The sequence below is a fragment of the Chiloscyllium punctatum genome, chromosome 22, assembly GCF_047496795.1.
Source record: "Chiloscyllium punctatum isolate Juve2018m chromosome 22, sChiPun1.3, whole genome shotgun sequence".
Lineage (NCBI taxonomy): Eukaryota > Metazoa > Chordata > Chondrichthyes > Orectolobiformes > Hemiscylliidae > Chiloscyllium > Chiloscyllium punctatum.
Window position 1 is genome coordinate 58,822,462 of NC_092760.1, and position 27,381 is coordinate 58,849,842.

General features: G+C 40.0%; 1 protein-coding gene across 1 annotated transcript in view; it reads left to right on the forward strand.

Annotated features, from left to right (window-relative positions):
• LOC140493888 (uncharacterized) overlaps positions 1–27,381 on the forward strand; it is a 110,721-nt gene that overhangs the window by 38,856 nt on the left and 44,484 nt on the right. The window contains exons 8-17 of the mRNA XM_072592883.1: positions 4,345–4,419; positions 10,689–10,817; positions 12,747–12,818; positions 13,456–13,518; positions 17,104–17,232; positions 19,162–19,233; positions 19,871–19,933; positions 23,520–23,648; positions 25,534–25,605; positions 26,242–26,304. Of these exons, the coding sequence (XP_072448984.1) occupies positions 4,345–4,419; positions 10,689–10,817; positions 12,747–12,818; positions 13,456–13,518; positions 17,104–17,232; positions 19,162–19,233; positions 19,871–19,933; positions 23,520–23,648; positions 25,534–25,605; positions 26,242–26,304 (867 nt within the window). The remainder of the gene's footprint in view (positions 1–4,344; positions 4,420–10,688; positions 10,818–12,746; positions 12,819–13,455; positions 13,519–17,103; positions 17,233–19,161; positions 19,234–19,870; positions 19,934–23,519; positions 23,649–25,533; positions 25,606–26,241; positions 26,305–27,381) is intronic.

A 27,381-nucleotide genomic window follows, 5' to 3' on the forward strand; every position in this document is an offset into this window, starting at 1 on the left:
ACAGAGTTCTAGGGTACGCCAGATCAGGCTTTGGGAATTTATCCACCTTGGTGCGCTTTAAGACGTCCAGCACCATCTCCTCTGTAATATGGACATTTTTCAAGATTTTTCAATATTTAATATACCTCGTGCTCCACCTTCCATATCCTTCTCCTCAGTGAAATATTCATTTCACATCTCCCCCATCTCCTGTGCTTCCACTCATTGGTGGCCTTGCGGATTTTTACAAGGCCCTATTCTCTCCCCAGTTACTCGTTTGTCCTTCATGTTTTGCAGAAATCATTTGGATTCTCCTTAACCCTATTTGCCAAAGCTATCTGGTGTCCCCACTTTGCCCTCTGGATTTCTCTCTTAAGTATACTCCACTGCCTTTATACTTTTCTAGGGATTCACTAGATCTCTGCTGTCTATGGATGACACATGCTTCCTTCTTACTCTTGATGAAAACCTCAATTTCTCAAGCCATCCAGCATTCCGTACACCTACCAGCCTTGTCTTTCACCTGAATAAGAAGTAGATGCTCCTGCACTACCTGTCTTTCTCTCCTATCTTTCCTGGGGGCAACCCATCTATCTGACTGTATCTTTGGTTTTTCTCCTTTCCTGCAATGGCCGTCTATTCATCCCCAGCTGCTACAAATTCCTCACTGCCTCTAACAGCCTTTCCAACCTATACACGCAATCCGATAGGACTTGCAACCAAACACACTTCCTGCAGCCATAATCATCAGTAACATGGAAACTCTGCCTAATCTCCCACATCGGACAGGAAGAGCACATCACTCCGCTGAAATGCCATCATTGCACCTTAACAATCTGCAGACCCCAAAAAATAGCTCAATCATACTGCTCTAAAACTTGCAGTGCCAGGCTAACTTACTATGTATGTTCTTTATTTTTATAGTTGAATCAAGAGCTTTAGGGTACAGGGACCTTGAGTGTAGGGAGGTTAGGAACATGGCATCGATCTCGAAGGAGGGTGCCTGTAAACAGGAAGGTGGCTTGAAGTGTGTATACTTCAATGCCAGAAGTATAAGAAATAAGGTAGGTGAGCTTGCAGCATGGGTTGGTACCTGGGACTTCGATGTTGTGGCCATTACAGAGACATGGGTAGAACAGGGACAGGAATGGCTGTTGCAGGTTCCAGGGTTTAAATGTTTTAGTAGGGTCAGAGATGGGGGTAAAAGAGGGGGAGGTGTGGCATTGCTTGTCAAGGATAGTATTACAGCAGTAGAAAGGGTGATGGAGGAAGACTTGCCATCTGAGGTAGTGTGGGCGGAGGTTAGAAATAGGAAAGGCCCTGTTAGGAGTTTTCTACAGGCCTCCTAATAGTCCAAGAGAAGTAGAGGAAAGTATTGCGAGGATGATTCAGGAGAAGAGTGAAAGTAGCAGGGTGGTTGTTATGGGGGACTTTAACTTTCCTGATATTGACTGGGAAAGCTATAGCTCGAGTTCATTAGATGGGTCGGTGTTTGTCCAATGTGTGCAGGAGGGTTTCCTCACACAATATGTAGACAGGCCAACAAGCGGTGAGGCCATACTGGATTTGGTTCTAGGTAATGAACCAGGCCAGGTGTTAGACTTGGAGGTAGGTGAGCACTTCGGGGGCAGTGACCACAACTCGGTGACTTTTACTCTAGTGATGGAGAGGGATAAGTGTGCACTGCAGGGCAACAGTTATAGCTGGGGGCAGGGAAATTATGATGCGGTGAGGCATGACTTAGGATGGGTGGATTGGAAAAATAGGCTTCAAGGGAAGAACACAAATGATATGTGGAGATTGTTCAAGGAACAGCTAATGGATGTCCTTGATAAGTATGTACCAGTCAGGCAGGGAGTAAAGGGTCTTGTGAGGGAGCCGTGGTTTAATAAGGAATTGGAATCCCTTGTGAAAGGGAAGAGGGCGGCCTATGTAAAGATGAGGCGTGAAGGTTCAGTTGGGGTGATTGAGAGTTATAAGGTAGCCAGGAAGGATCTAAAGAGAGAGCTAAGAGCAGCAAGAAGGGGACATGAAAAGTCCTTAGTTGGTAGGATTAGGGAAAACCCAAAGGCTTTCTATAGGTATGTCAGGAATAAAAGGATGACTAGGGTAGGTATCGGTCCAGTCAAGGATAGTAGTAGGAAGTTGTGTGTGGAGGCGGAGGAGATTGGTGAGACACTAAATCAATACTTTTCATCAGTATTCACTCAGGAACAGGACACTGTTGCTGATGTGAAAATTGAGTCACAAGTGATTAGAATGGATGGCCTTGAGGTACGTAGGGAAGAGGTCTGGGGAATACTGGAAAGGATGAAAATAGATAAGTCCCCTGGGACTGATGGCATTTATCCTAGGATCCTCTGGGAAGCTAGGGAGGAGATAGCGGAGCCATTGACCTTGATTTTTATGTCGTCATTGTCTACGGGAATAATGCCAGAAGACTGGAGGATAGCGAATGTGGTGCCCTTGTTCAAGAAGGGGAACAGGGATAGCCCAAGTAACTATAGGCCAGTGAGTCTCACTTCTGTTGTGGGCAAAGTCTTAGAGAGAATTGTAAGGGATAGGATTTATGAACATCTGGATAGGAATAATGTGATCAAGGATAGTCAGCATGGTTTTGTGAAGGGCAGGTCGTGCCTCACAAACCTTATTGAATTCTTTGAGAAGGTGACCAAGGAAGTGGACAAGGGTAAAGCAGTAGATGTGGTGTATATGGATTTTAGCAAGGCGTTCGATAAGGTACCCCATAGCAGGCTAATGCAAAAACTACGGAGGTATGGCATTGAGGGTGCATTAGAGGTTTGGATTAGAAATTGGCTGGCTGGAAGAAGACAGAGGGTAGTAGTTGATGGTATAGGTTCATCTTGGAGCGCAGTTACTAGCGGTGTTCCACAAGGATCTGTTTTGGGACCATTGCTGTTTGTCATTTTTATAAATGACCTGGAGGAGGGGCTTGAAGGCTGGGTGAGCAAGTTTGCGGATGACACGAAAGTCGGTGGAGTTGTCAACAGCGAAGAAGGATGTGGCATGTTACAGCACGATATAGATAAGTTGCAGAGCTGGGCAGTAAGGTGGCAAATGGAATTCAATGTAGCTAAGTGTGAAGTCATTCACTTTGGTAGGAGTAACAAGAAGATGGATTACTGGGCTAATGGTAGACTACTTGGTAGCGTGGATGAGCAGAGGGATCTTGGTGTCCATGTACACAGATCTTTGAAAGTTGCCACCCAGGTAAATAGTGCTGTGAAGAAGGCATATGGTGTACTGGGCTTTGTAGAGGAATTGAGTTCCGGAGTCCTGAGGTCATGTTGCAGTTGTATAAGACTCTGGTGCGGCCTCATCTGGAGTATTGTGTGCAGTTTTGGTCGCCATACTATAGGAAGGATGTGGAGGCATTGGAACGAGTGCAGAGGAGGTTTACCAGGATGTTGCCTGGTATGGTAGGAAGATCATATGAGGAAAGGCTGAGGCACTTGGGGCTGTTCTCATTGGAGAAAAGAAGGTTTAGGGGAGATTTGATAGAGGTGTACAAGATGATTAGGGGTTTAGATAGGGTTGACCATGAGAACCTTTTTCCGTGTATGGAGTCAGCTGTTACTAGGGGACACAGCTTTAAATTAAGGGGTGGTAGGTTTAGGACAGATGTTAGGGGTAGATTTTTTACTCAGCGGGTTGTGAGTTCATGGAATGCCCTGCCAGTAGCAGTGGTGGACTCTCCCTCTTTATGGTCATTTAAGTGGGCATTGGACAAGCATATGGAGGTTATTGGGCTAGTGTAGGTTACATAGGCTTCGGTCGGTGCAACATCGAGGGCTGAAGGGCCTGTACTGCGCTGTATTTTTCTATGTTCTATTTCTATGTTCTAAGAGGCGGATCTCAATAAAAACATGAGATCAAAACAGAACTACTCACTCATGTAGATTTACAAAAACAAGACATTTATCTCTCAGTCCTCTTGGACGTCCTCTTACATTCTGATGAAGAGGTTATGCTCAAAATGTTGCCTGGCCTGCTCCTCGGAAGCTGCCTGACCAGCTGTGCTTTTCCAAAGCCACACATATTGATTCGGCAATAATGTCCACATAAACCAAATTAACCATAATTGAACAGTGGCAAACAAATTAACAATAACAATTGGATAAGAGGTTTCACTTTAATATTTACAATACTTCAATGTTTGGTTCTGCGATATTATATGTCTTCAGTGAAAGACTTGAGATAAAGGTTTTGTTAAAATGTTATCAAAACTTCATTGTAGAAGAAACTTCAACAATAATGTAGAATGGTTTGCTTCTAAAAATATCACATTCAGAATCCAAATCTTTGTCAGCTCACTAATATCAATATTCTCCATTATTATTAAAGGACCATCAGCACCTGAAGAAAGTGAAAATTGTCCTCTAATACCAGTACAGCAGAGGGTTGCTGACTTTAAACAAAGTAAGTATTAAATGCCAAAAACACAACTTCCATTCTTACTCAAGTATTCAGTCATACATTCTCCTACAATTAGATTCCAAGTAATTTCATGTTCAATTGTAAAGGAATTTGTAAACTTTTCCCAGCCTCAAGGCTTTGTGCAGTATCACAGAATAGAATATAGGACTATGTCAGAATTGAAAATGTACTTGGGAAGTACTTGTGTTATTGTCAATAATGAAGAAAATCATTTCAAATACAAAAGAAAATGCTGTAAACCTAAAATAAAAACAAGACAGTCCAGAAACACTCACCTGGTAAGGTTAAATCTGTGGTGAGGAATTAAATTAATTTTAACAAATGAATTCATTAACAAATTAAACATAATTGAACAGTGGCAATTTAATTAGTAATAACAATTATATTAAAGGTTTCACTTTAATATTTACAACACTTCAATGTTTGGTTCCGTGACATTATAATGAGCGGTGAAAGACTTGAGATAAATGTTTTGTTGAAATGTTATCAGAACTTCATCATAGAAGGAACTTCAACAATAGTTTTGAATGGTTTGCTTGTAATAATGTCACATTCAGAAAAATCACCATCTTTCGGTCATCAGTATATTCAAGTTTCATATTATTTATGGTCATCTGCCTTACTAATGTTATGCACTATTTGGTGTCAAATGATGATTACCATTTCCCCTTGTAAAGTACCTTGGCCCATTTTACTGCTTTAACGTGGTGTATTAATGGAAGTTGTTGCATTTGCTTCACAAGTGGTATTTCATGAGCTAACAGCACGATTACTGGTCCTCCTTCTCCAGTCTGAGTTTACACTGTTGACACTGTTATTTACTTTGCATGAATGTAGAAACACAGGAAATCCACACAGGCAAAGACAGCCATGAGGACAGGACAATGCAGGTCACTGATTGCAGGACACAAGATCAGTTGCAAGATGAAAATAACCAGGTAGCTGAAGGTAGAATTAATTAAGAAGATAATAATCGCAGGATGATTAAAAATATAATTTGGAGATACAGGAAAGGAGTACAGTAACATGACTCTATTTAAAACTGTAAAGGGAAGATAGAAGATCATCTGGGAGAGATACTCATGCTTCAGATTGTTTTAAATTTATACAGAAAATGTCTCTCAGGTCTACTTGTGTGTAGTATTTAAGCTGTTCGAGATTTTCATCTTTCCAAGAATATCTGTGATGAATGCAACTTGAAATTCAATGGCATTTTCCCATTTGTATTTCCAACAGCTCATTCCAAGTCTCCCCCAAATTACTTGCCCAGCACACCTCGACTCATAGAGGTATAGTCCTGTATAGCATGGAAGCAGATTCTTTTATCCAACCCATCCATGCTGACGAGATATCCTGAATTATTCTAGTCCCATCTGCCAGCATTTGGCCCATGTCCCTCCTAGCCCTTCCTATTCATATACCCATCCAGATGCCTTTTAAATGTTGTAATTGTACAAGCCTCCACCACCTCCACTGGCAGCTCATTCCATACATTCACCATTCTCGGCGTGACCAAGTTGTCTGTTAGGTCCCTTTTAAATCTTTCCCCTCTCACCTTGAACAGATGCCCTCGGGTTTTGGATTCCTCCAGCCCAGGAAAAAGATCTTGGCTGTGCACTCTATCCATGCCCCTCATGATTTTATAAACCTTTAGAAGGTCACTTCTCACTCTCTGACACTCCAGGGAAAATACCCCAACCTATTCAGCCTTTCCCTATTGCTGTAAAGCCTCTGACCCCAACAACATCCTTGTAAATCTTTTCTGAACCCTTTCAAATTCCACAACATCCACATCAGGTAGATCAGAATTGAGTGCAGTATTCCAAAAGTGATCTCAACAATACAGCCACAACATAACCTCCCAACTTCTATACTCTGCACTGACCAATAAAGGCAAGCATACCAATTGCCTTCTTCACTATCCTGTCTTGTGGGATTCCATTTTCAGGGAACTATGAATCTGTGACTCCAAGGTCTGTTTGTTCAGCAACACTCCTCAGGACCTTACCATTAAGTGCATTGGTCCTGCCCTGGTTTGCCTTTCCAAAATACAGCACTGCGCATTTTTCTAAATTAAACTTCATCTGCCACTCCTTGGCCCATCGGCCCATCTGATCAATGTTTTCTTGACTATGAGGAAACCTTCTTCGCTGTCCACTACACCTCCAATTTTGGTATTATCTGCAAACTTATTACCATACCACTGCTGTTCACATGCAAATAATTTACAAAAATGATAAAAAGCAGTGGACCCAGCATCAATCTTTGTGGCACACCGCTGGTCACAGGCCTCCAGTCTGAAAAACAATCCTCTACCACCACCCTCTATCTTCAATCTTCAAGCCTGTTCTGTATCCAAATAGCTAGTTCTTCCTTATTCCATGCCATCTAATCTTGCTAGCCATTCTACCCTGAGGAACCTTGTCAAAAGCCGCATTGAAGTCCATACAGATCACATGCACCACCGTCATCAATCCTCTTTGTTACTTCATCAGAAAACTGCATCAAGTTAGGGAGATATGATTTCCCACGCACAACGCCATGCTGACTATCTCTAATCAGTCTTTGACTTTCCAAATACATGTACATCCTGTCCCTCAGGTTTCCCTCCAACAACTTGCCCACCACCAATGTCAGGCTCACCGTCAATAGCTCCCTGGCTTCTCCTGACCACCTTTCTTAAATAGTGGCACCAGGTTTGCCAATCTCCTGTCTTCTGTCACCTCACCTGTGACTATCGATGATACAAATATCTCAGCAAGGGACCCTGCAATCACTTCCATAGCTTTCCACAGAATTCTAAGGTACACCTGACCAGGCCTTGGGAATTTATCCACTTTTGTGTGTTTTAAGACAAATAGCACCAGCTCTTCTGTAATATGGATATTTTTCAAGGTTTTTCAATTTTTATAGCCCCATGTTCTCTATCTTCCAAATCCTTCTTCACAGTAAAAGATCATTCAGTATCTCCCTCATCTCGTGCAGTTCCAGACAGAGGTGGCCTTGCTGATCTCTTAGGGGCCCTGTTCTCTCCTTAGTTACTCTTTTGTCCTTCATGTTTTGTAGAATCCCTTTGGATTCTCCTTAACCCAATTTGCCAAAGCTGTCTCATGTCCCCACTTTCCCCTCCTGGATTCCTCTCAGAAGCTTTCTCTCCTGCATTTATAATCTTTGAGGGATTAACTAGATGTCTGCAGCCTATGCCTGACATACTTGCTTCCTTCTTATTTTTGACCAAAACCTCAATTTCTCTCGTCATCCAGTATTCCCTACACTTACCAGTCTTGTCTTTCACCTGAACAGGAACTGAACTCTCCTGAACTACCTGCCTTCCTCTCCGACCTTTCCTGGAGACAACCCATCTACCTGACTGTAACTTCGGTTTTTCTCTCTTCCTCCAATAGCCGTCCATTTCATCCTCCAGCTCCAACAAATTCCTCAGTGCCTCTAACCTCCTGTCCAACTGATCCATGCAATCCGATAGGACTTGCTACCATACACACTTGCTGCAGACACACTCATCAGTAACATGGAAACTCTCGCTAATCTCCCACATCCGAGAGGAAGAGCACACCACTCCACTGAAGGCCATCTGTGCACCTCAACAATCTTCAGACCCAGAAAAATAGCTCAGTCATACTGCTCTAAAAAACACTACTCCAGGATAACTTAGCACCTATTTTCATTACCTTAAAAGTTTAATCAAGTGACGGATTTCAATAATAACAAAATCAAAACAGAACTCACTCTACTCACTAATGTAGGTTTACATAAACAAACAGTAAGGTTACACTTTAAAGAGCCACTTAGCTGCTTCCCTGTGAGCTCCCCCACACACGTCTCTACTGAATGGGGTTTAGCCTGTCAATCTAATTCCCACCCATTCCCAGCACTGACACTTGAGACACTATCAGCAGATTGGCTACAAATGCTTGACTCCAAATGACCCTCCATTATGGGCCTTACATCCATAAGTACTTTGTGAATGATATTATTGACATCATGTTTTTGGTGGAAACCCAATTGTTGACGACAACTTCCCGTTAATGCAGCTTCTCAAATTGTTTGTGTTCTCCACCGCCATCTGGTGGCAGTGTAGTCCTTGTCGTAACTAACTCTGGCAGGTTCACCAATCATAAATATCTTTTTCCACCCCTCTCAATTCTTATTTTAAATCCCCTTTCTGTGGTTTCCAATTTTTGAACATACCATATTTCTCAAGGACATCATGATTGTTTTCTTCTCTCAGCTTCTCCCTGGATCAACTTCTCATCTTTGGTGATTTGAACTATTATTTCAATTTATTATGGTCTGTCCCTTTTCTGAGTTCACTGCCAATCTATTCTCACACTTTCGCCTCCATATAAACTACCCTAACATACATTCACCCTTACTGTCACTACTCCCATCTTCAGAGCTGTAAATAATGCCATCTCTGATCATTTCCTTGTATTATTCTCAATTCATAATCCCACTTTCGACCTTACTGTGTCTATCTCAAGTCGCTTGCAGTGGTGTTGTCAAATTCCGACTACTTAGCTTTTGACCATCCATTCATCATGACATTTCTGAACGTGCTGATCTTCTCAGCCATACCCACACCTCGAGGTTTGTTGTCTTTGGCTTCATTTTATCAGTGTTTCAAAACTGTTTCACAAGTTGTATTTTAGCCAGCTGTGCATGTATTAGCCAGCTGTGCATGTATTAGCCAACAGTACATCTCCAGTCTAAGATTTACACTGTTGACACTGTTATTTACTTTACTTGTCGCTGCAAAAATTGCTCAAAATTTCATTCCCGCTCAGATGGCCTGAATGTATTCACTAACAAAAAAAGACTGTTCTGTTGGAATGATTCATTTCTTATGGACTCAATCTGCTCAACCTTCAGTCCCCACTGAATGTTTTCCCTCACCATATCTTCCCTTCCCACTTGAAATAATTTTACTTCTACTTCTCCACAGCCTCTGTCATTTTTCTGTCTGTTCTGTAAGCTTATAACCTGGAATATTTTGTTCCCAGTCCTGACCATCACACAGCTATCTCTCAGTCATGGCTCTTATATCATATCTACAATTTGTATCTGTGCCTACAGCTTGTTTAATTTATTCCCTATTCTCGATCATGTAATAAACTCTGATTTGGACCAAACACTATAACCTGACACTCAGCACTGAAGCTTAAATCACCTGTGTATTATTTCAGTCCAATGAAGTTTAAAGAAGAAATTTCTTATAATATTGCCATTCGCCCTCATGCCTGATTTAGGATTCCAGACAGATTCTGTCATGTTCCTTGAATTGGAAACTAAAATAACCTTTCCAAAAAACACTGAATATTTTAAAGTACCCATGACTGCCCTATTTAGCCTTTCAGATAAGATATTGGTCCCAGGTTGGGGTTCAGTTGCAGCCTATCTCAGTTAAATGGAGTCTCACCTGGGCGAAAATAAAACAAGGGGTCTTTGCTAAAAGGAGGAGAAGATAGGCAAGAACATTCCTCAGACAAAAATTATCCCACAGACATCCTTCCATGTAAATGCTGTAAATAATTCCTTGCATATCGTTAATTTATTTTCATGTTTATTAATTACCTGACACCTGTGGAATCAAGAACTCTGCTTCACCATCTTTTGGTCATCAGTAAATTCAAGTTTCATATTACTTATGTTAATCAGCCTTACTGATGTCATGTACTACTTGGTGTCAATTAGAGTCTTAGAGATGTACAGCATGGAAACAGACCCTTCAGTACAACCCGTCCATGCCGACCAGATATTCCAACCCAATCTAGTCCCACCTGCCAGCACCCGGCCCATATCCCTCTAAATCCTTCCTATTCATATACACATCCAAATGACTCTTAAATGTTGCAATTGTACCAGCCTCCACCACATCCTCTGGCAACTCATTCCATACATGTACCACCCTCTGCGTGAAAAAGTTGCCCCTTAGGTCTCTTTTATATCTTTCCCCTCTCACTCTAAACCTATGCCGTCTAGTTCTGGACTCCCCGACCCCAGGGAAAACACCTTGCCTATTTACCATTTCCCCTTGGAAAGTACCTTGGCTCATTGTACTGCTTTAAGGTGGTGTATAAATGGAAGTTGTTGCATTTGTTTGACAAAATTGTATTTTGGGCTGCTGTGCATGTATTTTCTTTGGACATCAGCCAACAGCACGATTACTGGTCCTCCTTCTCCAGACTAAGGTTTACACTGTTGACACTGTTAATTACTTTGCATGAATGTAGAAACTCAGGAAATCCGCACAGGCAAAGACAGCCATGAGGACAGGACAATGCAGGTCACTGATCACCTCACCCAAGATCAGTTGCAAGATGAACATAACCAGGAAGCTGAAGGTGGAATTAATCAAGAAGGTAATAATCTCAGGACAATTTAAAAAATTGTACTATACAATTTGGACTTAATGGAAAGGAGTACAGTAACATGACTCTGTTTACAACTTAAAAGGAAAGATATTCTGGGGGAGATACTTTAAGTTCAAATTACTTTAAATTTACCTGTGTTTGGTATGTAAGATCTTCAAGATTTCATCATTCCAAGAATATCTATGATGATTGCAGTGATTCCTGAAAGTTCATCACAATACCATGACAGTCTTCTCAACTTGCACCTTCAGAACTGTCAGGCGTAGTCCATCTTGACCTTCGTTTCACTTCTAACTTCGGGTCATTCACCTTTCTGTTTTTATTCCATTTTTTCCCCTAACTCTAATACCTTAGCCATTTCCTAATTTTCTACTCCCAGATTCTTTATTGATTTATTTTATGACACTTTACAGTCATTTAACACTTTACAATCATCTAATAAACTTTGAGAGATGCCGGCATGCAATGTTGGAATTCTTGCATTATCTTTTGCATAATAATAATAATATTAATATTATTAATAATCATAATAACAGGCTGTCAAGCTAATGGGGTCTGTTAAAGGAGTTATTTTTTGCTTCTCTTCAGCCTGAGGATATTATTCACAATGGTTTGAAAAGAATGGTTTTCTTGAAGGAATCAAAATTCCTGTACAGAATAATTTAGTCCCTGACAAACATTTTCAATCACATTTACTGGACTAATTCCAGTAAATATTGTGATAGTCCTTAAATTCTTTCATTATAAATATCTATTTCAGTTGTAGAATCTACAGTAGTTGTCTCTGACAAATATAGTGTCTCTGCCGTTATTATTGTTGCTTTAAAGATTATTACTTTCAGTTGTGATCCTGCAATTTTGGAGAAAGTGAGGACTGCAGATGCGTGAGATCAAAGACAAAAGATGTGGCGCTTGAAAAGCACAGCCGGTCAGACAACATCCAAAGAGTAGGAAAGGTGACATTTCGAGCATAAGTCCTTCATCAGGAATGTGGGAATCTCAAGGGAGGGGGAGTGGAGCTGGGGAAGGTAACTGGGAAGGCATTAGGTGGATGAAGGTGAGGTGTGATTGTGATAGGTTGGAGTGCAGGGTGGAGCAGATAGGTGGAAGGAAGATGGACAGTAGGACAATTCAAGAGTGTGGTGCTGAGTGGGAAGGTTGGATCTGTGAAAAGATGAGGGGTGGGGATTAGGAAACTGACGAAATCGACATTAATTCCATGTGATTGGAGGGTTCCAAGGCTGAGGATGAGGTGTTCATCCTCCAGTCGTCATGTTGCTAGGATTTGGTGATGGAGGAGGCCCAGGACTTGCATGTCCGCCCTTTTGAACTGTCCAACCTGTCCAACTTCCTTCCCACCCATCCGCTGCCTTCTCCACTCTGACCTATCCCCATCACCCCCCACCTTTCTCCACCTATTGCGTTCTAAGCTACCTTCCCACAGACCCACCCTCCTCCGATTTATCACTCAGCCCCCTCACAGCCCACCACATTCCTTATGCTCAAAACGTTGCCTCTCCCGCTCTGCGGATGCTGCCTGACTGGCTGGGCTTTTCCAGTGCCACACTTGATCTTGAATTTTGTTCAATTAAAGCAAATTAAACATCATTGAACAGTGGCAAACAAATTAGCAATAGCAATTCGATAAAAGATTTCACTTTAATATTTACAATACTTTCATGTTTGATTCTGCGATATTATGCTTCATAATATTTACAACACTTCAATGTTTGGTTCTGTGACATTATAATGTGCGGTGAAAGACTTGAGATAAATGTTTTGTTGGAATGTTATCAGAACTTCATTGTAGATGGAAATTCAACAATAATTTAGAATGGTTTGCTTGTAAAATTCTCACATTAAGAATCCAAATCTTTGTCAGCTCACTAATATCAATATTCTCCATTGTTATTAAAGGATCAACATCACCTGAAGCAAGTGAAAATTATCAAAAATCAATTCGTCGAAGGGCTGCTGACTTTGAACTAAGTAAGGATTAATGCCAAAAACACAACTTCCATTCTTACTCAAGTATTCAGTCATATATTCTCCTACAATTAGCTTCCAAATAATCTCAGCGTGCTCTTCAATTGTAAAGGAATTTGCAAACTTTACCCAGCCTCAAAGCTTTGTGCAGAATAGAATACAGGACCATGTCAGAATTGCAAATGTACTTGGGAAGTACTTGTTTTTGTCACTAATGAAGACAATTATTTCAAATACAAAAGAAAAATGATTACACATGCTGGAAACCTAAAATCAAAACAGGACAGTCCAGTAATACACAGCATGTAAGGTTAAATCTGTAGTGAGGAACTAAATTAATTTTAACAAATGAATTCATTAACAAATAAAACATAATTGAACAGTGGCAATCGAATTAGTAATAACAATTATATTAAAAGTTTCACTTTAATATTTACAACACTTCAATGTTTGGTTCTGTGACATTATAATGAGCGGTGAAAGACTTCAGATGGATGTTTTGTTGAAATGTTATCAGAACTTCATCATAGAAGGAACTTCAACAATAGTTTCGAATGGTTTGCTTGTAATAACGTCACATGCAGAAAAATCCGAATCTTCGTCAGCTGGCTAATGTACATTTTTTGCATTGTTATTAAAGGACAATCAACACCTGTGAAAAATGAATTTAATACCAGTCAAGGAATTACACCCTTTAAAAGAAGTAAGTATTCATGCCAAAAGCATAACTTCCATTCTTACTTGTGTACTCAGTCATATATTCCATTACAATAAGCTTCCAAATAATCTCAGGGTGCACTTCAATTGGAAAGGAACTTGCAAACTATTCCGAGTCTCAAAACTTTGTGCAGTATCACAGAATAGAATCCAGCACCATGTACTTGAGGAAGTATTTGTGTGATGGAAAACATTGTCAACAACGGATAAAATTATGACAAACAGAAAAGAAAATGATTACAGATGCTGGAAACCTAAAATAACCACAGGACAGTCCAGAAACATTCAGCAGGTAAGGTTAAATCTGTGGTGAGGAACAAAATTAATTTTGAAGGTGAGGACATTTCACCTCTTTAATGAAAGATCATTGGATCAAAGCACTCATTCTCATTGTTTCTATAGACATTAGACCAAAGCACTCCTTCTGTTTGTCTCCATACAGATTGCTCAGTATTTCAAACTGTTTTCATTATAAAAGTAGTGGTTTTGTGATGGTTTTGTTTGAGGAGAATACTTTTCACTGTCGGCAGCGACCATTCTCCTCATCCTCACGATAATTTCAGGGAACTATTACATGCACCTGAGTAGTCGGGTGGGTCCCTCGTTCAGTGCAAGTATTAAAAACCAGAATCTTCAACTCTGAGATATCCAAGAGTAAGATCTGCTGCAGCGAGATCACGAGGAGTCACCATGTGAGTTATTGCAGTGCATTTTCTACAGGGTGCACACTGCTGCCACTGTATATTAGTGATGGAGGGAGTTTGAGGTTAAGCTGTGGGCTAAGCTGCCACTCGGGTGGGCTGCTTTGTGCTGAATCTTGTCCTGATGCTTCAGTGTAGTTAGAATCACACTATCCAGGAAATGGGAGGGTATTGTGTCCTTCTCCTGACTTTTGACTTGTTAATGGTGAATCAGGTCAGGGTAGTTAGGAGAGGAGTTACTCGTCACAGAATTGAAAGCCTATGACTAATTCTTGGTTTTGATCAATTTCTGGTCAAACGTTACTGCCAGAATCTTGACAGTGATGGATTCAGCTAATGTCCTTAGATGGCAAGAGAGAAAAAGGTTGGATCCTCCCTTGCTGGGGATAGTAAATGTTTGACATTTGTGTAGTGCCAATGTTACATTCCTATAAAGCTGTTGGGCTATAACCTGGTGTTGTGTGAATTTTAATTTTGTCCACCCCAGTCCAACACTGGCACCTCCACATCTTGCCTATTTTCCGACTTGCTGCTTACAGGCACAGTCTGTTTCAGTATCATACAGTGTCGATTGGGACTGAACATTGTGCAAGCATTGACAATCAATCTCACTTATGATGGAGCCAGATTTTTGATGAAGCAGCTGAAAATGGTTCGGTGTACATTGACATCAGCCTGCAGTGATATCCTAAAGCTGAAATGATTAGCCTCCAAGAAGCAGCCATCCTCCTTTCAGACTCCAACCAGTGGAGATTTGTTCTCCATTTGACAGTATATCCACATTTGGCAGGGCACCTTGATACCATCCTTGGTGAAATGTTGCCATGTTGTCAAGGACAGTCACTCTCACATGATCTCTTGAGTTCAGTTCTTTTCTCCATGCTTGATGAAGATTTTATTGAGGTCAGGAACTGCATAGCCTTAGCAGAACCTGAACATCAATGAGTTAGTTGTTGCATGAACAACTCAGATTCCAGTGTGAAAACTCACTTGATAGAAGATAAAGTTTATTTTTCCGTTTTGGGTACTGTGTTGGCCAGGCACTAAACATATTCATATGAGACTGCTAATGTTGTTTTGACTAAAGAAAAGAAGTTAATTTTAATTGAAAGGAAAATCAAACAATGCCATTAATTTTTTAAAGATTCTGTCAAAATATAGCTGAAAGAAAAATGCAACCCTTTTCCTTGCGATATCCTTCACAGACACTGAACTCCAGGGAAGTATCACTTCTACTTTCCCTCTAAAATTTAAAACTAAACTGGCAAAGTTGCCAATGAAGCCTTTTGGTGTCTTTGTGCTTATTCACTGGATGTCATTCTCTCCATCCTTCTCCAAGACACAGGAACAGGTTAACTGACGACTTTGCTCTGACCTCACTACTTGTCGCTGCAAAAATTGCTCAAAATTTCATTCCCGCTCAGATGGCCTGAATGTATTCACTGACAAAAAAAGACTGTTCTGTTGGAATGATTCATTTCTTATGGACTCAATCTGCTCAACCTTCAGTCCCCACTGAATGTTTTCCCTCACCATATCCTCCCTTCCCACTTGAAATAATTTTACTTCTACTTCTCCACAGCCTCTGTCATTTTTCTGTCTGTTCTGTAAGCTTATAACCTGGAATATTTTGTTCCCAGTCCTGACCATCACACAGCCATCTCTCAGTCATGGCTCTTATATCATATCTACAATTTGTATCTGTGCCTACAGCTTGTTTAATTTATTCCCTATTCTCGATCATGTAATAAACTCTGATTTGGACCAAACACTATAACCTGACACTCAGCACTGAAGCTTAAATTACCTGTTTATTATTTCAGTCCAATGAAGTTTAAAGAAGAAATTTCTTATAATATTGCCATTCGCCCTCATGCCTGATTTAGGATTCCAGACAGATTCTGTCATGTTCCTTGAAGTGGAAACTAAAATAACCTTTCCAAAAAACACTGAATATTTTAAAGTACCCATGACTGCCCTATTTAGCCTTTCAGATAAGATATTGGTCCCAGGTTGGGGTTCAGTTGCAGCCTATCTCAGTTAAATGGAGTCTCACCTGGGCGAAAATAAAACAAGGGGTAATTGCTAAAAGGAGGAGAAGATAGGCAAGAACATTCCTCAGTCGAAAATTATCCCACAGACGTCCTTCCATGTAAATGCTGTAAATAATTCCTTGCATATCGTTAATTTATTTTCATGTTTATTAATTACCTGACACCTGTGGAATCAAGAACTCTGCTTCACCATCTTTCGGTCATCAGTAAATTCAAGTTTCATATTATTTATGATCATCAGCCTTACTGATGTCATGTACTACTTGGTGTCAATTAGAGTCTTAGAGTTGTACAGCATGGAAACAGACCCTTCATTACAACCCGTCCATGCCGACCAGATATTCCAACCCAATCTAGTCCCACCTGCCAGCACCCGGCCCATATCCCTCCAAATCCTTCCTATTCATATACACATCCAAATGACTCTTAAATGTTGCAATTGTACCAGCCTCCACCACATCCTCTGGCAACTCATTCCATACATGTACCACCCTCTGCGTGAAAAAGTTGCCCCTTAGGTCTCTTTTATATCTTTACCCTCTCACTCTAAACCTATGCCGTCTAGTTCAGGACTCCCCGACCCCAGGGAAATCACCTTGCCTATTTACCATTTCCCCTTGGAAAGTACCTTGGCTCATTGTACTGCTTTAAGGTGGTGTATAAATGGAAGTTGTTGCATTTGTTTGATAAAATTGTATTTTGGGCTGCTGTGCATGTATTTTCTTTGGACATCAGCCAACAGCACGATTACTGGTCCTCCTTCTCCAGACTAAGGTTTACACTGTTGACACTGTTATTTTCCTTGCATGAATGTAGAAACTCAGGAAATCCGCACAGGCAAAGACAGCCATGAGGACAGGACAATGCAGGTCACTGATCACCTCACCCAAGATCAGTTGCAAGATGAACATAACCAGGAAGCCAAAGGTGGAATTAATCAAGAAGGTAATAATCTCAGGACAATTAAAAAAATTGTACTATACAATTTGGACTTAATGGAAAGGAGTACAGTAACATGACTCTGTTTACAACTTAAAAGGAAAGATATTCTGGGGGAGATACTTTAAGTTCAAATTACTTTAAAATTACCTGTGTTTGGTATGTAAGATCTTCAAGATTTCATCATTCCAAGAATATCTGTGATGATTGCAGTGATTCCTGAAAGTTCATCACAATACCATGACAGTCATCTCAACTTGCACCTTCAGAACTGTCAGGCGTAGTCCATCTGACCTTTGTTTCACTTCTAACTTCGGGTCATTCACCTTTCTGTTTTTATTCCATTTTTTCCCCTAACTCTAATACCTTAGCCATTTCCTAATTTTCTACTCCCAGATTCTTTATTGATTTATTTTATGACACTTTACAGTCATTTAACACTTTACAATCATCTAATAAACTTTGAGAGATGCCGGCATGCAATGTTGGAATTCTTGCATAATCTTTTGCATAATAATAATAATATTAATATTATTAATAATCATAATAACAGGCTGTCAAGCTAATGGGGTCTGTTAAAGGAGTTATTTTTTGCTTCTCTTCAGCCTGAGGATATTATTCACAATGGTTTGAAAAGAATGGTTTTCTTGAAGGAATCAAAATTCCTGTACAGAATAATTTAGTCCCTGACAAACATTTTCAATCACATTTACTGGACTAATTCCAGTAAATATTGTGATAGTCCTTAAATTCTTTCATTATAAATATCTATTTCAGTTGTAGAATCTACAGTAGTTGTCTCTGACAAATATAGTGTCTCTGCCATTATTATTGTTGCTTTAAAGATTATTACTTTCAGTTGTGATCCTGCAATTTTGGAGAAAGTGAGGACTGCAGATGTGTGAGATCAAAGACAAAAGATGTGGCGCGTGAAAAGCACAGCCGGTCAGACAACATCCAAAGAGTAGGAGAGGTGACATTTCGAGCATAAGTCCTTCATCAGGAATGTGGGAATCTCAAGGGAGGGGGAGTGGAGCTGGGGAAGGTAACTGGGAAGGCATTAGGTGGATGAAGGTGAGGTGTGATTGTGATAGGTTGGAGTGCAGGGTGGAGCAGATAGGTGGAAGGAAGATGGACAGTAGGACAATTCAAGAGTGTGGTGCTGAGTGGGGGGGGTTGGATCTGTGATAAGATGAGGGGTGGGGATTAGGAAACTGATGAAATCGACATTGATTCCATGTGATTGGAGGGTTCCAAGGCTGAGGATGAGGTGTTCATCCTCCAGTCGTCATGTTGCTAGGATTTGGTGGTGGAGGAGGCCCAGGACTTGCATGTCCGCCCTTTTGAACTGTCCAACCTGTCCAACTTCCTTCCCACCCATCCGCTGCCTTCTCCACTCTGACCTATCCCCATCACCCCCCACCTTTCTCCACCTATTGCGTTCTAAGCTACCTTCCCACAGACCCACCCTCCTCCGATTTATCACTCAGCCCCCTCACAGCCCACCACATTCCTTATGCTCAAAACGTTGCCTCTCCCGCTCTGCGGATGCTGCCTGACTGGCTGGGCTTTTCCAGTGCCACACTTGATCTTGAATTTTGTTCAATTAAAGCAAATTAAACATCATTGAACAGTGGCAAACAAATTAGCAATAGCAATTCGATAAAAGATTTCACTTTAATATTTACAATACTTTCATGTTTGATTCTGCGATATTATGCTTCATAATATTTACAACACTTCAATGTTTGGTTCTGTGACATTATAATGTGCGGTGAAAGACTTGAGATAAATGTTTTGTTGGAATGTTATCAGAACTTCATTGTAGATGGAAATTCAACAATAATTTAGAATGGTTTGCTTGTAAAATTCTCACATTAAGAATCCAAATCTTTGTCAGCTCACTAATATCAATATTCTCCATTGTTATTAAAGGATCAACATCACCTGAAGCAAGTGAAAATTATCAAAAATCAATTCGTCGAAGGGCTGCTGACTTTGAACTAAGTAAGGATTAATGCCAAAAACACAACTTCCATTCTTACTCAAGTATTCAGTCATATATTCTCCTACAATTAGCTTCCAAATAATCTCAGCGTGCTCTTCAATTGTAAAGGAATTTGCAAACTTTACCCAGCCTCAAAGCTTTGTGCAGAATAGAATACAGGACCATGTCAGAATTGCAAATGTACTTGGGAAGTACTTGTTTTTGTCACTAATGAAGACAATTATTTCAAATACAAAAGAAAAATGATTACACATGCTGGAAACCTAAAATCAAAACAGGACAGTCCAGTAATACACAGCATGTAAGGTTAAATCTGTAGTGAGGAACTAAATTAATTTTAACAAATGAATTCATTAACAAATAAAACATAATTGAACAGTGGCAATCGAATTAGTAATAACAATTATATTAAAAGTTTCACTTTAATATTTACAACACTTCAATGTTTGGTTCTGTGACATTATAATGAGCGGTGAAAGACTTCAGATGGATGTTTTGTTGAAATGTTATCAGAACTTCATCATAGAAGGAACTTCAACAATAGTTTCGAATGGTTTGCTTGTAATAACGTCACATGCAGAAAAATCCGAATCTTCGTCAGCTGGCTAATGTACATTTTTTGCATTGTTATTAAAGGACAATCAACACCTGTGAAAAATGAATTTAATACCAGTCAAGGAATTACACCCTTTAAAAGAAGTAAGTATTCATGCCAAAAGCATAACTTCCATTCTTACTTGTGTACTCAGTCATATATTCCATTACAATAAGCTTCCAAATAATCTCAGGGTGCACTTCAATTGGAAAGGAACTTGCAAACTATTCCGAGTCTCAAAACTTTGTGCAGTATCACAGAATAGAATCCAGCACCATGTACTTGAGGAAGTATTTGTGTGATGGAAAACATTGTCAACAACGGATAAAATTATGACAAACAGAAAAGAAAATGATTACAGATGCTGGAAACCTAAAATAACCACAGGACAGTCCAGAAACATTCAGCAGGTAAGGTTAAATCTGTGGTGAGGAACAAAATTAATTTTGAAGGTGAGGACATTTCACCTCTTTAATGAAAGATCATTGGATCAAAGCACTCATTCTCATTGTTTCTATAGACATTAGACCAAAGCACTCCTTCTGTTTGTCTCCATACAGATTGCTCAGTATTTCAAACTGTTTTCATTATAAAAGTAGTGGTTTTGTGATGGTTTTGTTTGAGGAGAATACTTTTCACTGTCGGCAGCGACCATTCTCCTCATCCTCACGATAATTTCAGGGAACTATTACATGCACCTGAGTAGTCGGGTGGGTCCCTCGTTCAGTGCAAGTATTAAAAACCAGTATCTTCAACTCTAAGATATCCAAGAGTAAGATCTGCTGCAGCGAGATCACGAGGAGTCACCATGTGAGTTATTGCAGTGCATTTTCTACAGGGTGCACACTGCTGCCACTGTATATTAGTGATGGAGGGAGTTTGAGGTTAAGCTGTGGGCTAAGCTGCCATTCGGGTGGGCTGCTTTGTGCTGGATCTTGTCCTGGTGCTTGAGTGTAATTAGAATCACACTATCCAGGAAATGGGAGGGTATTGTGTCCTTCTCCTGACTTTTGACTTGTTAATGGTGAATCAGGTCAGGGTAGTTAGGAGAGGAGTTACTCGTCACAGAATTGAAAGCCTATGACTAATTCTTGGTTTTGATCAATTTCTGGTCAAACGTTACTGCCAGAATCTTGACAGTGATGGATTCAGCTAATGTCCTTAGATGGCAAGAGAGAAAAAGGTTGGATCCTCCCTTGCTGGGCTTAGTAAATGTTTGACATTTGTGTAGTGCCAATGTTACATTCCTATAAAGCTGTTGGGCTATAACCTGGTGTTGTGTGAATTTTAATTTTGTCCACCCCAGTCCAACACTGGCACCTCCACATCTTGCCTATTTTCCGACTTGCTGCTTACAGGCACAGTCTGTTTCAGTATCATACAGTGTCGATTGGGACTGAACATTGTGCAAGCATTGACAATCATTCTCACTTATGATGGAGCCAGATTTTTGATGAAGCAGCTGAAAATGGTTCGGTGTACATTGACATCAGCCTGCAGTGATATCCTAAAGCTGAAATGATTAGCCTCCAAGAAGCAGCCATTCTCCTTTCAGACTCCAACCAGTGGAGATTTGTTCTCCATTTGACAATATATCCACATTTGGCAGGGCTCCTTGATACCATCCTTGGTGAAATGTTGCCATGTTGTCAAGGACAGTCACTCTCACATGATCTCTTGAGTTCAGTTCTTTTCTCCATGCTTGATGAAGATTTTATTGAGGTCAGGAACTGCATAGCCTTAGCAGAACCTGAACATCAATGAGTTAGTTGTTGCCTGAACAACTCAGATTCCAGTGTGAAAACTCACTTGATAGAAGATAAAGTTTATTTTTCCGTTTTGGGTACTGTGTTGGCCAGGCACTAAACATATTCATATGAGACTGCTAATGTTGTTTTGACTAAAGAAAAGAAGTTAATTTTAATTGAAAGGAAAATCAAACAATGCCATTAATTTTTTAAAGATTCTGTCAAAATATAGCTGAAAGAAAAATGCAACCCTTTTCCTCGCGATATCCTTCACAGACACTGAACCCCAGGGAAGTATCACTTCTACTTTCCCTCTAAAATTTAAAACTAAACTGGCAAAGTTGCCAATGAAGCCTTTTGGTGTCTTTGTGCTTATTCACTGGATGTCATTCTCTCCATCCTTCTCCAAGACACAGGAACAGGTTAACTGACGACTTTGCTCTGACCTCACTACTTGTCGCTGCAAAAATTGCTCAAAATTTCATTCCCGCTCAGATGGCCTGAATGTATTCACTGACAAGAAAAAGACTGTTCTGTTGGAATGATTCATTTCTTATGGACTCAATCTGCTCAACCTTCAGTCCCCACTGAATGTTTTCCCTCACCATATCTTCCCTTCCCACTTGAAATAATTTTACTTCTACTTCTCCACAGCCTCTGTCATTTTTCTGTCTGTTCTGTAAGCTTATAACCTGGAATATTTTGTTCCCAGTCCTGACCATCACACAGCCATCTCTCAGTCATGGCTCTTATATCATATCTACAATTTGTATCTGTGCCTACAGCTTGTTTAATTTATTCCCTATTCTCGATCATGTAATAAACTCTGATTTGGACCAAACACTATAACCTGACACTCAGCACTGAAGCTTAAATCACCTGTGTATTATTTCAGTCCAATGAAGTTTAAAGAAGAAATTTCTTATAATATTGCCATTCGCCCTCATGCCTGATTTAGGATTCCAGACAGATTCTGTCATGTTCCTTGAATTGGAAACTAAAATAACCTTTCCAAAAAACACTGAATATTTTAAAGTACCCATGACTGCCCTATTTAGCCTTTCAGATAAGATATTGGTCCCAGGTTGGGGTTCAGGTGCAGCCTATCTCAGTTAAATGGAGTCTCACCTGGGCGAAAATAATACAAGGGGTCTTTGCTAAAAGGAGGAGAAGATAGGCAAGAACATTCCTCAGTCAAAAATTATCCCACAGACATCCTTCCATGTAAATGCTGTAAATAATTCCTTGCATATCGTTAATTTATTTTCATGTTTATTAATTACCTGACACCTGTGGAATCAAGAACTCTGCTTCACCATCTTTTGGTCATCAGTAAATTCAAGTTTCATATTACTTATGTTAATCAGCCTTACTGATGTCATGTACTACTTGGTGTCAATTAGAGTCTTAGAGATGTACAGCATGGAAACAGACCCTTCAGTACAACCCGTCCATGCCGACCAGATATTCCAACCCAATCTAGTCCCACCTGCCAGCACCCGGCCCATATCCCTCTAAATCCTTCCTATTCATATACACATCCAAATGACTCTTAAATGTTGCAATTGTACCAGCCTCCACCACATCCTCTGGCAACTCATTCCATACATGTACCACCCTCTGCATGAAAAAGTTGCCCCTTAGGTCTCTTTTATATCTTTCCCCTCTCACTCTAAACCTATGCCGTCTAGTTCTGGACTCCCCGACCCCAGGGAAAACACCTTGCCTATTTACCATTTCCCCTTGGAAAGTACCTTGGCTCATTGTACTGCTTTAAGGTGGTGTATAAATGGAAGTTGTTGCATTTGTTTGACAAAATTGTATTTTGGGCTGCTGTGCATGTATTTTCTTTGGACATCAGCCAACAGCACGATTACTGGTCCTCCTTCTCCAGACTAAGGTTGACACTGTTGACACTGTTATTTACTTTGCATGAATGTAGAAACTCAGGAAATCCGCACAGGCAAAGACAGCCATGAGGACAGGACAATGCAGGTCACTGATCACCTCACCCAAGATCAGTTGCAAGATGAACATAACCAGGAAGCTGAAGGTGGAATTAATCAAGAAGGTAATAATCTCAGGACAATTTAAAAAATTGTACTATACAATTTGGACTTAATGGAAAGGAGTACAGTAACATGACTCTGATTACAACTTAAAAGGAAAGATATTCTGGGGGAGATACTTTAAGTTCAAATTACTTTAAATTTACCTGTGTTTGGTATGTAAGATCTTCAAGATTTCATCATTCCAAGAATATCTATGATGATTGCAGTGATTCCTGAAAGTTCATCACAATACCATGACAGTCTTCTCAACTTGCACCTTCAGAACTGTCAGGCGTAGTCCATCTGACCTTCGTTTTACTTCTAACTTCGGGTCATTCACCTTTCTGTTTTTATTCCATTTTTTCCCCTAACTCTAATACCTTAGCCATTTCCTAATTTTCTACTCCCAGATTCTTTATTGATTTATTTTATGACACTTTACAGTCATTTAACACTTTACAATCATCTAATAAACTTTGAGAGATGCCGGCATGCAATGTTGGAATTCTTGCATAATCTTTTGCATAATAATAATAATATTAATATTATTAATAATCATAATAACAGGCTGTCAAGCTAATAGGGTCTGTTAAAGGAGTTATTTTTTGCTTCTCTTCAGCCTGAGGATATTATTCACAATGGTTTGAAAAGAATGGTTTTCTTGAAGGAATCAAAATTCCTGTACAGAATAATTTAGTCCCTGACAAACATTTTCAATCACATTTACTGGACTAATTCCAGTAAATATTGTGATAGTCCTTAAATTCTTTCATTATAAATATCTATTTCAGTTGTAGAATCTACAGTAGTTGTCTCTGACAAATATAGTGTCTCTGCCGTTATTATTGTTGCTTTAAAGATTATTACTTTCAGTTGTGATCCTGCAATTTTGGAGAAAGTGAGGACTGCAGATGCGTGAGATCAAAGACAAAAGATGTGGCGCTTGAAAAGCACAGCCGGTCAGACAACATCCAAAGAGTAGGAAAGGTGACATTTCGAGCATAAGTCCTTCATCAGGAATGTGGGAATCTCAAGGGAGGGGGAGTGGAGCTGGGGAAGGTAACTGGGAAGGCATTAGGTGGATGAAGGTGGGGTGTGATTGTGATAGGTTGGAGTGCAGGGTGGAGCAGATAGGTGGAAGGAAGATGGACAGTAGGTCAATTCAAGAGTGTGGTGCTGAGTGGGAAGGTTGGATCTGTGAAAAGATGAGGGGTGGGGATTAGGAAACTGACGAAATCGACATTGATTCCATGTGATTGGAGGGTTCCAAGGCTGAGGATGAGGTGTTCATCCTCCAGTCATCATGTTGCTAGGATTTGGTGATGGAGGAGGCCCAGGACTTGCATGTCCGCCCTCTTGAACTGTCCAACCTGTTCAACTTCCTTCCCACCCATCCGCTGCCCTCTCCACTCTGACCTATCACCGTCACCTACCACCTTTCTCCACCTATTGCATTCTAAGCTACCTTCCCACAGACCCACCCTCCTCCGATTTATCACTCAGCCCCCTCACAGCCCACCACATTCCTTATGCTCAAATTGTTGCCTCTCCCGCTCTGCGGATGCTGCCTGACTGGCTGGGCTTTTCCAGTGCCACACTTTTTGATCCTGAATTTTGTACAATTAAAACAAATTAAACATTATTGAATAGTGGCAAACAAATTAACAATAGCAATTAGATAAAAGATTTCACTTTAATATTTACAATAATTTGATGTTTGGTTCTGCGATGTTATGCTTCATCAGTGAAAGACTTGAGATAAATGTTTTGTTGGAATGTTATCAGAACTTCATTGGAGATAGACATTCAACAATAATTTAGAATGGTTTGCTTGTAAAATTATCACATTAAGAATCCAAATCTTTGTCAGCTCACTAATATCAATATTCTCCATTGTTATTAAAGGATCAACATCACCTGAAGCAAGTGAAAATTATCAAAAACCAATTCGTCAAAGGGTTGCTGACTTTGAACAAAGTAAGGATTAATGCCAAAAACACAACTTCCATTCTTACTCAAGTATTCAGTCATATATTCTCCTACAATTAGCTTCCAAATAGTCTCAGCGTGCTCTTCAATTGTAAAGGAATTTGCAAACTTTACCCAGCCTCAAAGCTTTGTGCAGAATAGCATACAGGACCTTGTCAGAATTGCAAATGTACTTGGGAAGTATTTGTTTTTGTCAATAATGAAGACAATTATTTCAAATACAAAAGAAAAATGATTACACATGCTGGAAACCTAAAATCAAAACAGGACAGTCCAGTAATACACTGCAGGTAAGGTTAAATCTGTAGTGAGGAACTAAATTAATTTTAACAAATGAATTCATTAACAAATTAAACATAATTGAACAGTGGCAATCTAATTAGTAACAACAATTATATTAAAGGTTTCACTTTAATATTTACAACACTTCAATGTTTGGTTCTGTGACATTATAATGAGCGGTGAGAGACTTGAAATAAATGTTTTGTTGAAATGTTATCTGAACTTCATCATAGAAGGAACCTCAACAATAGTTTTGAATGGTTTGCTTGTAATAACGTCACATTCAGAAAATCCGAATCTTTGTCAGCTCGCTAATGTACATTTTTTGCATTGTTATTAAAGGACAATCAACACCAAAGAAAAATGAAAACAATATCAGTCAATCAGGTACTTCCTCCAGAAGAAGTAAGTATTCATGCCAAAAGCATAACTTCCATTCTTACTTGTGTACTCAGTCATATATTCTATTACAATAAGCTTCCAAATAATCTCAGGGTGCACTTCAATTGGAAAGGAACTTGCAAACTATTCCTAGTCTCAAAACTTTCTGCAGTGTCACAGAATAGAATCCAGCACCATGTACTTGAGGAAGTATTTGTGTGATGGAAAACATTGTCAACAACGGATAAAATTATGACAAACACAAAAGAAAATGATTACAGATGCTGGAAACCTAAAATTACCACAGGACAGTCCAGAAACATTCAGCAGGTAAGGTTAAATCTGTGGTGAGGAACAAAATTAATTTTGAAGGTGAGGACATTTCACCTCTTTAATGAAAGATCATTGGATCAAAGCACACCTTCTGTTTGTCTCCATAGAGATTGCTCAGTATTTCAAACTGTTTTCATTATAAAAGTGGTGGTTTTGTGGTGGTTTTGTTTGAGGAGAATACTTTTCACTGTCGGCAGCGACCATTCTCCTCATCCTCACGATAATTTCAGGGAACTATTACATGCACCTGAGTAGTCGGGTGGGTCCCTCGTTCAGTGCAAGTATTAAAAACCAGTATCTTCAACTCTGAGATATCCAAGTGTAAGATCTGCTGCAGCGAGATCACGAGGAGTCACCATGTGAGTTATTGCAGTGCATTTTCTACAGGGTGCACACTGCTGCCACTGTATATTAGTGATGGAGGGAGTTTGAGGTTAAGCTGAGGGCTAAGCTGCCATTGGGGTGGGCTGCTTTGTGCTGGATGTTGTCCTGGTGCTTGAGTGTAGTTAGACTCACAGTATCCAGGAAATGGGAGGGTATTGTGTCCTTCTCCTGACTTTTGCCTTGTTAATGGTGAATCAGGTCAGGGTAGTCAGGAGAGGAGTTACTCGTCACAGAATTGAAAGCCTATGACTAATTCTTGGTTTAGATCAATTTCTGGTCAAAAGTTACTGCCAGAATCTTGACAGTGATGGATTCAGTTAATGTCCTTAAATGGCAAGAGAGAAAAAGGTTAGATCCTCCCTTGCTGGAGATAGTAAATGTTTG